This window comes from Bemisia tabaci, chromosome 2 (genome assembly GCF_918797505.1).
Source record: "Bemisia tabaci chromosome 2, PGI_BMITA_v3".
NCBI lineage: Eukaryota > Metazoa > Arthropoda > Insecta > Hemiptera > Aleyrodidae > Bemisia > Bemisia tabaci.
The window spans coordinates 46,631,005-46,645,170 of NC_092794.1; the positions used below are offsets into that span (position 1 = coordinate 46,631,005).

General features: G+C 38.6%; 1 protein-coding gene across 1 annotated transcript; it reads left to right on the forward strand.

Annotated features, from left to right (window-relative positions):
- The first annotated feature begins 1,446 nt into the window (after window positions 1–1,446).
- LOC109029559 (uncharacterized) lies at window positions 1,447–9,652 on the forward strand. The gene is made up of 2 exons (XM_019040057.2): window positions 1,447–2,967; window positions 8,964–9,652. Exons 1-2 carry the CDS (start codon window positions 2,223–2,225, stop codon window positions 9,131–9,133), a joined length of 915 nt encoding a protein of 304 aa, XP_018895602.2. The 5' UTR covers window positions 1,447–2,222; the 3' UTR covers window positions 9,134–9,652.
- The last annotated feature ends 4,514 nt before the right edge of the window (window positions 9,653–14,166 follow it).

Here is a 14,166-nt window from a genome sequence, read left to right on the forward strand (position 1 = left end):
GAGAAATGATGTATCACGGACTTATTTAGCAAAACTCTTTAAATTCAATTTTAGAGGAGGGGACACACCTCTTGCATGGCTCCTGCCCAACTCTGCTCTAAAACATGCTTAGAAAATTAGGGATGCATTGATATACATTCGAGAAAAATCCTAAAACATTTCTATTTTTATTTTTTGTTACTTAAGAAAGTTTTCACCACTTTTGTAGAGCACTGCGAGCTGCACAAGACTCCGTTGAAAGGAAAATCCGTGTTTAGCAAACTGACTGTATGGTGACATTTTTCGTGGCGCCACGTAATGAGAGCAAGGAAAAACCAAAGTGCCTTCATATAACTAAATATGCAACGCGGCCATCCTAAGACCATTAATAGTTGCATCCAGGCGTTGCCATCAAAGTCACTATTATGTTGCTCGCTGGTCAATGCGCTGCCAAATAGTGGTTGATGATGATGAATGGTCTTATTCACGTGAACAACGAGTGAAAAACATTGGTTATACCATAAAAACAAATGAAGTTTCAATGAGATTATAAAATCATGACTGTGCGTCTTTTTTAAATTCGTATGTATGTCACAGCACAAAGCCGTGTTTTAATGGTTGACATTGGGTTTTACATGGAAACCGACTGTAAGGTCCGTTATGGAGCCAAAATTTTAACACTTCTCCCAACTTTACATCCGTATTGTCCTTTTAAAAACAGGCTGGGTGACACCATCCAAAGCTTCCAAGCATATCATCTCTTCTTCAAGCCTGCGGGTGGATTATTGAAACTATTTACTTACGACTAGACCGTACAAAACCCTATCTCAAACATGCAATATACATCCCATTTCGATGTCTCGTCGTGCTGACATAAAATTCAATTATCGGCTCGCTGGTCTCATTAAACCTAATAGCAAATTTCTTGCATTTTCCAGTATTATTCCTTCTTATGCTCTTCTCTTCCAGTCGTTTTGTAAAGTTTAGCTCTTAAAGCTTAATTAGATATTCTTGGGAAAAAATCGTTCTTGAGTGATAAAATTCTCCAAGACTGACTAAGTTAACATACTATCCTTTCCCTTAGTCCGACCGGGAAGGGAGTGGGGAAAAGAGAAGAAAAGAGTGCTTAAATTTGATTTAAATGCGCAAATAAAATAATGTAAAGAGAAATTTTTTCCTCTATCCTTCCTTTTTTTTCTCGGAGGACCGCAGAATCCGCCGTCCCGGGCCGCCGGATCATCTCGAAAAGACATCTCGATTCCAACAAATAAAGTCAATTTCGTGCAACATTTAGAAACAACGACGACGATTAACCGCACGATGTGCTAGCGTCAAACCCCCAGAACGCGCACAGAGGAAACGAGAAGATCCCAAAATAAAACTGAGAAAAAATGAAGAAAGAAGGGAACAGGAGAGTAATAAAATAAATACGGAGAGGCGGAACACCCACTGGCAAAGGAATCTTGTTTGATTTGTCCGACTGGGGGCTAGGCCCCTCCTACACTTTGGCAGAGGATACACGAAAACCGAACACCGCCACCGGGTCCCGAATTCTCTTGCTCATTATCTCCAGTTTTGCCTTTCTTCCGCGGGCAAATGCGTCATCCCTTCGTGGTGCATCCTCAGTGTTTACAAAATTTGTGTTTTTCCGTGTTTTCAATCGTGTTTTTGGCCATGTGTTTAACCCTTGCTGGTCAACAATTCTAAACACCTTTAGCTTTTGTACTTCAAAAGCTGATAACTAACAAAAAACTTTTACTTTTCTTCAAGTTTGAAAAGTGCCAGCGGACTAATCCCACAACGTCAGTGAAAGTGACAACCTTTCATTTTATCGGATTAACAGTGATTACGGGGATTACAACGGCCAGTGTGCGTGGTGTTCTTTTTTCGCTGTTTTCAGTTTTATTACCGGTAATTTTGACTTTGGACAATCGAGTTTAAAGTGCGTTGCTATATATCATTCAACAGTTATCCATTTCACTCTCCATCCGCGGTCTTTTTGGTTTGCTTATTTTTAGCGAAAATTTTATTAGTGACAATTGTGAAAAAACGCGTTTTCCTTGGTGTCAATCGAACTCCACGTAAAACAATGTTTCATTAGCCTCATCTTCATGCGGATGAATCTTAATTTACGTTGCGTTAAAATGGACATTGCTGTGATCAAATCGTGATAAAGCCGTTAAAACAACTCAAGTGATCCACACGAAATCGGTTATGAGTGCCTCCTCGCGATACTGACAAGCATGCCAAGCACAACCCTCGTCCCGCTCAAAGTCGCTTCGCCGAACGGCAGCAGTGCACATTCTCAGATCATGGACAGCCCACCCAACTGTGGAGGAACTACATCCAAAGTGGAGCCCCATCACTACGAGGTCTACCACCAGGAGAAGTACGGGTACCCGGACGCGATCCCCGTGAACCCAACGCCGATCAAAGCGGAGTCCCTCATGGACCTGAGCCTTCAGCGGCCGATGCAATTACTCAGATACGATCCGCGAGTCCTTCAGATCAAGACCGAAGACCCGGTCCCTCACCAGTTCGACTCGGACTCCAACGACGAGAACTACAACTCCATCCAACAGGCGAACGTTTCCTCGACCTACCTGCACGACCTGTCGTCCGCGGTCGTCCGCAAGAGGAAGCGCGACGTCCTGGCCTTCCCGCAGCAGTCGCACGAGGGTGCGTTCCACCGCTCCTTCAAGAAGAGGATCGTGTCGCACGCGCAGTCACAGTCGCCGTTCTGCGACGCCAACAATCAGCGGATCATGGCGAACGTGCGCGAGAGGCAGCGGACGCACAACCTGAACGAGGCCTTCGCGAGCCTGCGGAAGATCATCCCGACTCTGCCGTCGGACAAGCTGTCCAAGATCCAGACGCTCAAACTGGCCGCCCGGTACATCGATTTCCTGTACCATGTCCTTCAGTGTGCTGAGACGGAAAGCGGGGGCCTCAGGTCTTCGGAGAAAGGCGGCGATGAAGCTAGAGCCGGTGAGTACGCGAATTTTTATCTGTGGGCAACAACAGTCTAAGTAAGATGCTATGAAACCTTTTTCTTACCTATACACTGGAAAAAAACACAAAAACATTGGATCTAGAGTCCAGACTCTTGAAAACATTGACAAGAAAAAATACTCTTAATTCAATCAGATTTTTGCTCGAATCAAAAGGAAATCCGCTCAAATTAAGAGGCTTGGTTCTTGATCTAAGCTTAAATCTGATTGAATCAAGAGTATTTTTTCTTGTCGATGTTTTTAAAAGTCTGGACTCTAGATCAAATGTGACTTTTTTTCCAGTGTATTTTTCCAAATTTTGATGCTTTTACTTTGCCACTATGACCGTTTCGAGCACTCGCTCATCAGGTGTTTAAAATTCTAAAAACCAAAATTCATCCAATCCAATTTTAGTTCCAAATGTGTAAACACCTGACGATGAGCGGTTGCTCAAAACGGCCGTTGTGGAAAAGTAAAAGCTACAAAATTATTTGGAAAAATCGGCAAGAAAAAGGTTTCATAACATCTTGATGAATATGACCGATAAAATCAATAAAAAAGAAGTGAACGGTCTGATTATCGAAACTATCACAAAGCTATACTGTCATATCCTAAGGAAAAATGTCGTATTATCATTCAAATGTTGGCAGAATCTCTCTTGGCAGACTTTTATTTTTGAAGAGTCATGAATATTTTTCATTGAAATTTGTAGAATTTTGGATCAAATTACGAACGAAATCCTCCGAAATATTGGAAAATTCACAAATTTTCCAGAAAATTCGTAATTTTTTGAAACAAATTTGGCAACTCCTATTGGCTCATACGGCCTTCTTCCTCAGAACGGTAGTATACGGAAGTAAAACTACGGGAGTTAAAAGGATATAAGGTCCAAAGTGTCAAGAATAAGTGGCGATGGCCGACTAAATGCCGCTCTCAGTTTTTGCAGGCGCAGAGAAAGCAGTAGCGAGAGTAAAAGCGTCTTTTATTGGTAACCAGAGTATGAGTAAAATTGAATAGAAGAGTCAAAGGAAAAATAGAGAGATCCTACTGGTTGAAACGGGTGGTTGTTATAGCGGAAAATGATAGACCAACTACAGTGGAGCATCCTACGGGTTGCCGTTAATAAGTCTATTTCTCACCTCCATGGTTTGTTGCAACCACCCACTTCCATCATAGCTTCATTCTCGTATCTGTCTCCTTGTCTATTGCTTTGCCTATAAATTTCAATAATCAGTCCGCTGTTGAAATGAATGCAGGACCAATCCTTGGGCGAAGCGGGGGGGGGGGATTTCGACGCTCCTTGACGAAGGAACCTAACTCCATTCTCAGGTTGCAAAATTGACTCTAACAATCTAATTCTTAAAGAAAATACTGACGGTATTTTCCCTGTCGAAATGTTTCTTGATTTTTGGTCAGAAAAAAAATCATCAAGTTTTAGTCAGTCAAGAACAACAGTTCCGCTCTAAAAATTCGATCGGCGAGTGGAACTTTCAAACCGTTGAAATTTAGCTACGTTCTTTCGTCTGAGGAATAACAATTTATGTGTTTCGGAAATTTTCCCCCCAAAATTTTGACCTTTCACGGACTACTGGAGAAAGTGCGACTTTAAGAAGTTCGCAACATGTTACGACATCAAAATTTCACGTAAGAACACGATGAGTGCAACAAAAATACAGGAGGACAAGTCCGACAGTTTCCCATTAACAAATCAATTTTTGGGTGGACATTTTACAACACTGAAATGTAGTTACCTGTATCTTAAGAAAAAGTTAGAGGGATTGAACTTACGAAAAAAAGAGTATAATTGGGAACGGATTATGATAACGGCTACTAGATGTTGGACCATATTTTGCATTAAGGAACCACTATATTTCTGGCTCATTTTAGAAACAATATATATGCCATCGGTTTCCCTGTGCAAAAAGGTGCTTTTATGGAGGAGTCAAAGATATTGGTTTCTTATTGCAAAATGTAATTAAATCGATCCTGCCCTGACAGGATCAGACAGAATTTCTCCTTTTTTTAAGGTAAAAAAGGGATGGAACGCTGAAACATATCCTTGAGCATAAATTTTCATCTTTTTTGACCCTTAAATGAACTAATTCTTAGAGAACGATCCCTTGCCAAATTAAGTTGACGCAGGTAAATACTTTTAAAGCTTTAAGAATCTATTTTTGTAATTAGGTACATAAGAGGAAGCTATCTTGAAAATGCGGGAAAACGCAGGATGAAAACAATCTGATTTGTATCTATCTAATGATATATTCCCTTAAATATTTACTTCCAATACTGGTCCTTTCTGTCCAGCATTACTTTATAGATGCACGATATTCTGAAAATCAGAAATCCATATCAGTCAAGAAATTTCTATTTAATCGAGCTACTCTTTCGTCAGCCTCTTCATCATTTTAGTAATGTAGACGAGAAAAGAGTTTGGTTTTGATCCTTTCTCCACACAAAAGGGGGTGAAAGTGCCCTCAATATTTGGAGATACCACGAGGCAGGTGAAAACAACCGATAAAAACTCCATTTTTTTGAGAAAAGGGTGTCTCAAAATCAGCATGAGCGTCTGTTCGCAAGATCAATACGATAGATTTCAATTTAGAGTGGGTTTAGGCACGTTATCAAAAGCAGAATGGGCATAGAAAGATTTTGAAAATTGGTCACAAGTGAAGTCCTTGTTGATGCGAAAATGTATATATTTATTTTTCAATTGCTTTGCAATTTTTTGAACCCTTCCTTTATGTAACGCGATGTAACGCAGCCTCGGACCTCCCTATAATGAATTGCGTAACGTTTGGCGGACACTATCCCACCCTCATCTGCAGATATTGGCGAAATTGACAAATGTGGCAAAAAAATTTGGTCCAGATGAGAGAAGATTTGACGCACACAACAATTGAATAACTAAATTGGGTGGGCATGAGACATAATATACGGCTGTCACTAGTTCTTTATCCGTCAGATTTTATCGACTAGTTATAAAAGATATCGACTGTGTAACTTCCAAACCACGTACCTCGTTTGCAGTGTTTTATTTCTTCTAGGGCGAGCAGGTACACATAATTCCCTGAACTGTTCACAGAATTTTCTTTATTCAGTGACAAAAATCACAATTTTTTTTTTAGAATTGACATTGAGTGGATCGTCATTTTTAGAAAATAAGTATGGAAGGAAGTCTGCAACGTCGCAAACAAAGATAAGTGGTTTGGCAATTTCACAGTCGATATTCTATTTTAATTACAGCATTTTTCTTGCCGGCACGGCTGCTTAAACATTCTTTGTGCACATTTCGTCCTGAAGAAATGACTTCGATACTGCTAGTTTCGGCCGAATAATTAGGATACCTTCCGGCCAAAGTATCACGGACGCCATGCGACGTTTAAAAATTTCCGCCGTCATTTTATTTTTTTACAGAGCAATTGTTCAATGAAACTTTCCGAAAATTTACTGAATTTTCTGTGTGCTGTCGATAAAATCCAGTGGAATTTTCAAACAGATTCAACCAACAATTTTTCTATAAACCACCACGGCCGAAACCAGCCCCATGTTGGGGTGTTGGGGGCGAAACGGGTGGTAATTGATAACGGGTATTTAATAACGGGTGGAACCCCTCGGCTTCTGGACTGTGCCGGGTCCGGGAGAATAGGGTGGTTAAACTGTCATATTTTCGCGAAGATTCGCCATTTTTCTCTCGATTACACAATAATAAAAATAAATAAATAAATAAATAAAAAAATCCGTAATAAAATAAAATACCGGCGGAAATTTTTGAACATTGCACGGAGCTTGTGATACTTTGGCCGGAAGGTGAGAATACTGCAATCTGCACACTGCTCTCTCCTTGGTGCAATACTTCTCATCGCCAACTGCGAAAGTCAGCCGTATCCTCAAATACCTAATTAACCTCGAGGCAATGTATTTCGGTAGTTGCCCCTCCTTTCCGCTTGATTAGTTCCTACGACGAGGGTTAAGGATGTCCCGCCAGGCGGGCGCCTTGATTTATTATGCTCCCATCCACAGCATAAACGTCGTATGTACATTCTAGATTTTACAAGTTTTTCTTCACAAAATGTTGGTTAACAGAAAAACCTCAGAGCTCTCATCTCTCATAATTTTACAGTGATGACGGCATACTCCTCAGAACTCAAACTGAGAAAAGGAAGCTAAATGGTAATTAGGATTTCTCGCAATTGAGCAGTATTTGTGGAAGAAAAATGCAACATCTTGATTGGAATTACAATTTTTTCACTATAGATGACAGTATGACTCCCACCTGCTACTTGAAACATTGCACCAAAACATGTTACGCTACGTATCAATTAGGGGGGTGTCCGGGTGATGGGGAGGGGTGGAGGGGGGAGGGAGAGTCTTACCCCCCTGAAACGCTCTGATTGTTCGTTCTCACCACATACCAGTAGAAAGTAGATCCCTGTCAAAGGTAAATTGGACCTTTGCCCTCCCCTTCCCCCACACACAAGACTTTTCAAGTTGAGCTTTTGAATTTTTGCACGAGGCATCAAGATAATTATTTTGATCACTTTTTTTGGTAACTTTTACTCAATATGTACAATATTATTCCACTGAATCCCCTAGATGATCCATTCAGAGAGTCATTTCAATCACGATTTCTGTAAGTGTCGGTATCAATGAAATGAATGTTTAAAGGAAAAGCTAAATTCCCCAAGAGAAGTTTCGATTCCAAGAGTTGATTAGGTATATTTGTTATTTTTTTTTCCCTCAACTCAAAGACTATAACCCACTTGTTGCTTTTTCACGTAACTTTACATAACGAAAAAAAGGTGAGAGCAAAGTAAGGAAAAGAAACCTTGCAATAAGATCTGTGGTTTTAGTGCCGAAAACTTGGAAAGCTTTCAACCACCGTACAGTCCGTAAAATTTATAAGATACCGTTTAAATTATTGATCTGAGCTTATATCTAAAATACGTTTTTGTCAAATTCCATTTTTCTCTCTGAACTTAGGTAAACGACAGGAAATATAGTTGCTAATACTATAGTTACTTCTTGACATCATAGGCCTGATTATTTCTCCTAGACGCTTTACTTACTATTTTCGACATCTGGTATTGGTCATATTGCATATATTGGAAAACATATATTCCGAAATTTCTACCATAGCCTGTTCTCTGAACAAGATAGTAAAATAGTGCTGGGTCCACACTATTATCTTACGAAGGCGAGGCCAGGCAAAAAATTCTAAAAATTTAAATTGGAGTGAAACATGTTGAGAAGGGGAGAGTGTTCACCTCAGGCAGATGCAAGTCTTTTTGGACTTCATCAGTAGATCACACTTTTCAGTGCATCTGCCAATGCATCTGCCTGAGCTCTCCTCCTTCAATCTTGTACCGATACTCATTAGAACTCAAACTTTTGGCTCTGATTACAATTATTGGAATTTTATGACCTAGCTCTCCCTGCAAAATAGTGTGGACCCAGCACTGTTTTACCACCCCGTTACGTACAGTTTGCACCAAATTTTTATTGTTTTTTCTTGCTGGTTCTCTAAATTGGACGTATTTCTGCCAAACGGAACGATGGACACGTGGGAAAGATGGGGCGTGCTCTAGGAAGCTGCATAAGGAATAATGTAAAAGTAAGCGTAGTTCCCTTTGGAGAACTGTAAAAGCGGGATTTTACATTCTGTCAACTGAATGCGGCACTCATGAGCCATGGGCATGTGACAAGAGCGTTAAGGACAGAGCTCATGAGTTAAATGACGTCAACTTGAATCGCCTCGTCCCCGTCGTCGCCGCTGACGTCACTGGCGCTTTATAACTCCCATTCATTCTTACGGCCCTTCACTAACGAGCACACCCCTTCTTTCCCACCTGTCTCTAGTTCCGTTTGGCAAACATACGTCCAATTGGTATTTTTGCCTCATCAGTTTTGAGGTGTTTTGTTAGATTTATTTAATTGTATTTTGCAATTGGTAAAAATGTTTGTTACATGTTTTGGTCGTTTATTTGTGTTTAGATACTGAGTGCGAGCGTTCCAGTCCTGTGTCAAGACTAGGCGTAACTCCGTGCTGTTACATGGCCCATGAACGCCTCAGCTACGCGTTCAGTGTGTGGAGAATGGAAGGAGAATGGAGTTGCTCGAACGAGAACATCGGCAAATTCTCAGATACCTCTGATTCTGCATGATGACTGTCCATTGGACATACTGCGCTCATGGCGTTCAAACGCAATATCCTAACGATTGTACCAGAATTGATCTCATATCAATATTGAATGACCACTTTACATTTTGTTTTGTCCAAAGTAATAATTCAATGGATTTGGAAATAACGTCTCTTTAGCCTAATATGCATTAATGATGTAATGTAGTTCGTGACTTGCGAAAATATGGTTGACCTTATCATGGACGATTACTTCTTCTTTATTTTTGTTTTTGTGACGTATGATACTTCAAAATTGGTTGCAGATAATGTTTGACTGTGATAGTGTGATGTTTAACTGGAAGCATTGAGAAATGTTTCACTGTGGCTTAACTGATTTTACTGGGTGCCTTTGTAATATGATAATTATTGCGGGCAATAATGTCTTTTTATTACACATAAAGAGTTATTTTTTTCTTTAAGTTTCATTGTTACAATATTGTAAATGCTCTGTGTATATATTTTCCAAATATAAAATTAAGCTCGAACCAATTGTATTACACTTGCAAGTCCATTTTACAGAAGTTACGATTTCATGGGGATATACTCTTAGTATTCCTGCGAATGCGAATTGACTAATTGGATTGCATTTTGCAAAAAGGAACCACTAGCATCGCAATGATGCTAAGATTGTGCAACTTCATCCTTTGCAATTAAATTGCGGAAATTGTAAAAAACTATGAAATTTAGATGATAATTTTTGTCTTAAATTTACAGTTTTTAGCAAGTAAAATAGAAACTATTAAGGGATACTCGGGGTTTTCCTCCAAGACAAAAAAAGTTGCACAATCTTAGCAACATTGCAATGCTAGTGGTTCCTTTTTGCAAAATGCAATTCAATTGGTGTAGGGGAATCTTTATTGTACTTTTTTCAGAGGACGAATTAAAACCTCGAGAGTTTTTATATTTTAATGAGAAGAACGGAGGGAGCGCTGAGAGATATGTTCGTACCGTCCAAGATTTTAGTAGACGAAAAAAAAAATAATTAAAGTCAAATATTTAAAGTACAGTATTAAATAAATGCGATTATATTGTTAAGCGCCTACACACTTCGATGAAAAAGTGGAGATAGCACTGGAAAAAAAGGATCGCTATCCCAAATCTACTCCTGGCTGATTTTTGCGCAGATACAAGAGTAGTTGCACTAGCCAGGTGTCTGGTTGATCCAACCACACTTTTGACAGACTCAATCGTACCTCTGACTGATGCAACTACTCTCATATCTGGCGCCAAAATCAGCCAAAAGTATAGCTGGGATTGTGATACTTTTTTCCGTGTATGTAAAACATAATGTTTAGTTCTCATTCCTTTAGTCCGAAAATGACATGAATTTAGTGACGTGAAGGACTGTTGCGCATGTCATTCAAAACAATGCAAGAAGAAATATTTTAAAAATTTTAGCTTTTAATTGGCACAATCATTTAAACCAAAACGAAAAAGTAATCCGTAGACCATTCTATCAATCTTTACTTTATAATGTGTGAACTTATGTTAACTATGAATACTGAATCGTTAAATTTGTGTTTCTTAAACATCATTTATTAAATTCATTTTTTCCTTTTCAAACGTGGACGAGAGAGGATACAAATTTAGAATCTCATTTTTAACTAGAAGTTTAAGAGCTACAAAATATCAAATTGCAGGATAGGATGTCAGCTTTGATTCCTATAGAATTATGTCAGAAGGAGGGCATGAAACCTGAAATAACGTTTAAGTAAATTCCGCTAAAATAGTTTTTAGACCATTGTTTATAACCGTGCGACCTCTTATCAATTGATACCCATTGGACAACCTTGTTAGTCACATGAGTAATTCATATGTATACATAGTTACATATACTTTTCCTAGAATTTCTCATCAATGGAACGTAGCATTCAAGTATTCAGCAACAGATAACAGGTACTTGCAATACTCACTTATTGCTCTCAAGTATGCTACCACGGTAACTTAAAATTTTTGGAGATTGACCAATTATAGATTTATTAATTTCAGGATGAATCTATCTAAATACATCGGTATGAACAAGAATGGATAGGGATAACTCGGAAAGATTTAGAATAAATAGAATAACTTGGAATACACAGGAATAAATGGGCATTGTTTCTCGAAAGGGAACTGAGTGACGTCAGCTATTGTTAACTATTATGGACTGTTTATTTCTGTCTAAAAAAGAAACATTGTACCAATTCGTTTGGGAATTTGGACTTTGTTTATGTCACAGGAAAAATACCTCGAGACTTCAAAAAAACCGGTGCAGCCGTCCTCTAATCAACATACAAACTGTCCAATGAAATCTGGAAACAGCTAATGTCACTGGCATGGTTTCTTTCGAAAAACACTATGCCCAAATCGGATCAATTGGGATGATTCCGACTAAAACAAATAAATCATTTTTAAAACTATAAAGAAACATGAAGCCCCTAAGTGGCCCTGCGATTGCCACCGTTCTTTTACAGTTGTGCGGTTGCAGTTTTGCAAAATTCTCGTAACAATTTAGTTTTCACAAAAGGAGGGTAATTTAAATGTGCTCTTTCCGATTTCGATAAGCATTTTTCCATTGACGGTCCCAGCGAATTGGCAACATTGTTCTTCTCCATTTAAACCTATGAAAATGTATCGATTCTAGGAGAGGCCAGGTGCTCCGACAATAATCGATTATTTAACATAGGTTTAAATGGAGGGAATCCGGTGTTGCCAAATTGCTGGATCCGCCTCTCATTTTTCCTGCAGCCGCTCTACGACAGCTTCTCGTCTGGATATTGTATACATGAAGTAAAAGATGAAGTGTGTGAGCAGGTAAGTGAACACTTTAAAATATCTAGGAGAATAGAAAGATAATTGAAATTTTAACATATAGATTCCTCGAACATGGTGTGGGCATTGATGGTGAGTTTTTCAAACGGACGGGGTAAAAGCCCAATACGTCCAATTTTAAAAGTCAAAAGTGATCTCGGGACTAGTTTTCAGGAGCAAGCAACTTCCCTCACTCCTAATTTGTTGTTTTTAGGACAAACTTCAAACATTTCAAATGAGAGAGTTTTCTTTTGGTGGTAAAACAAACGAGTTGACTTCGGATTTTCGGGGGAAAAATCTGGATTTAATGTCAATACATACCCCATTCCAATTTGGAATGTTTGACTCGTAATCTCGCGCGACCTCACTGGAAAAAAAAAAACACATTGGATCTAGAGTCCAGACTCTTGAAAACATTGACGAGAAAAAATCCTCTTGATTGAATCGGATTTTTGCTTGAATCAAAAGGAAATCCGCTTAAATTAAGAGGCTTGGTTCTTGATTTAAGCTAGATTCTGATCGAATCAAGAGTACTTTTTCTTGTCGATGTTTTTAAGAGTCTGTACTCTAGATCTAATGTATTTTTTTTTCCAGTACTCAAAATTTGGGTTGAAGAGCGTGGTTTCTTGCACCGAGTGTGGCAAATCCAAAGAAGGTTATTGAATTTTATTTTTTGAAGCGGACGAAGTGAGCATTCACACACTTTGCTTGAAAAATTCTCCAAAATTTTCACAATATTCCCTACACACCAAAAAACAGGCCTCAGGGAAAAATCGCCCGGCGTAAAATTATCTTAGATTTTGCCATTGAATCCAAATCCGCGAACTTAAAACATAGGTATGCTGGTGAAATAAAAATTCCTCAAACAGCATCGGAAATGCCCCCTCCCCCCTCCCAAAAAAACCTCCTAAAGGATTCTCTAAAGGGACTGTAATTCTTTTCTTTAAATTTCTCGTAGTCAAAATAGTTGACAAAAGTTTTGAGGCCAAATCGAACTTTAAGCCTTTTCCTGCTGAAGATAGCAGACGGGTGGTCTAAATCACCCTAGATATGACAGCAAAGTGATAAGAATAACTTTAAATATTGATTGAAAGATCAACTTAAGACAACACTCATTTTTCACAGCAGTAAATATTTAATTTTTTCAATAAATATTCCTTGGTAGGGTGAAATTCTAAAAGAGCTTCTATTGATTCGATACTGCCAATACTTAATATTTAATTAATAGCTTTTAAAATGCTTTCTCCAAATTTTTTTGTGTTACAAAATCGTAGATAAGGAGAACGTCTATCTTGACGTTTACACAAGATTTATACAATTTTTTTTTTTTTTTTTTTTTTTTTTTTTTTTTTTTTTTTTTTGTAATGTGTGTCGCACCAGGTGCTTTTAAAATCTCCAAGGAAGCATCTAGATCCATAGAAACATTTGCCTAACAGCAAACCTGCACAGGAAAAATGCAGGACAATGCGCCTTATAAATGTTCACCATTATTTTCTGATTTCCCCTTTTAACGGAGCATTTATATCATCCCTCATTGGTTGCTGTCGTGCGATTCGTTCGACTCAAGATTCGACACCTTTAGGGAGGAGATTCATCCGAGGAGTATCTTCCTCACCTGTTCTACCTGTCTCACCTGCTCACCTCTGTATTGAAGCTCCGCCTACTTTCGAAGGATCCTTTGAATGGAGCACCATTGGGCCATGCAGAAATGGTCGTTCCCAGTTCCTCTTCAAAGCCATTTATATATTTATTTTTCTCGGTATTTATCCGGTTTTTAAGGCAAAAATTTGTCCTTTAATTCATTCAATTGAGAGGTTCGGAGGACAAGGCGCAAACGTGCAATTGTTGAAAAAATTGAGGGATTAATTATTTCAAGTAAAACTAGTCTTACTGCATATTCTGTGGCCAAATTAGCTGCCAAATTAGCTCCCAAATTCCAGTTTTTAAGCATCAAAATGTCAGTTTAAACTTGCTCTCCGTCATAAGGATCCATGTTATTTCGAAACTCCAAACACATATTTCTCGAAATAGCAAAAACTACACTTACGTGCATTGTCCTCCAAGCACATCAATTCATCTTTTGCTTGTCCATGATATTATTACGAATTTCGAATTTATAAAAAAAATTAGAAGGCATGAATGTATTAAGTAGAATATGTTCATAGTTTTCGACCTGACTTTGAGTTGAAATTCTGTGAATTTTAAGCTGAAATTTTATATGTATGC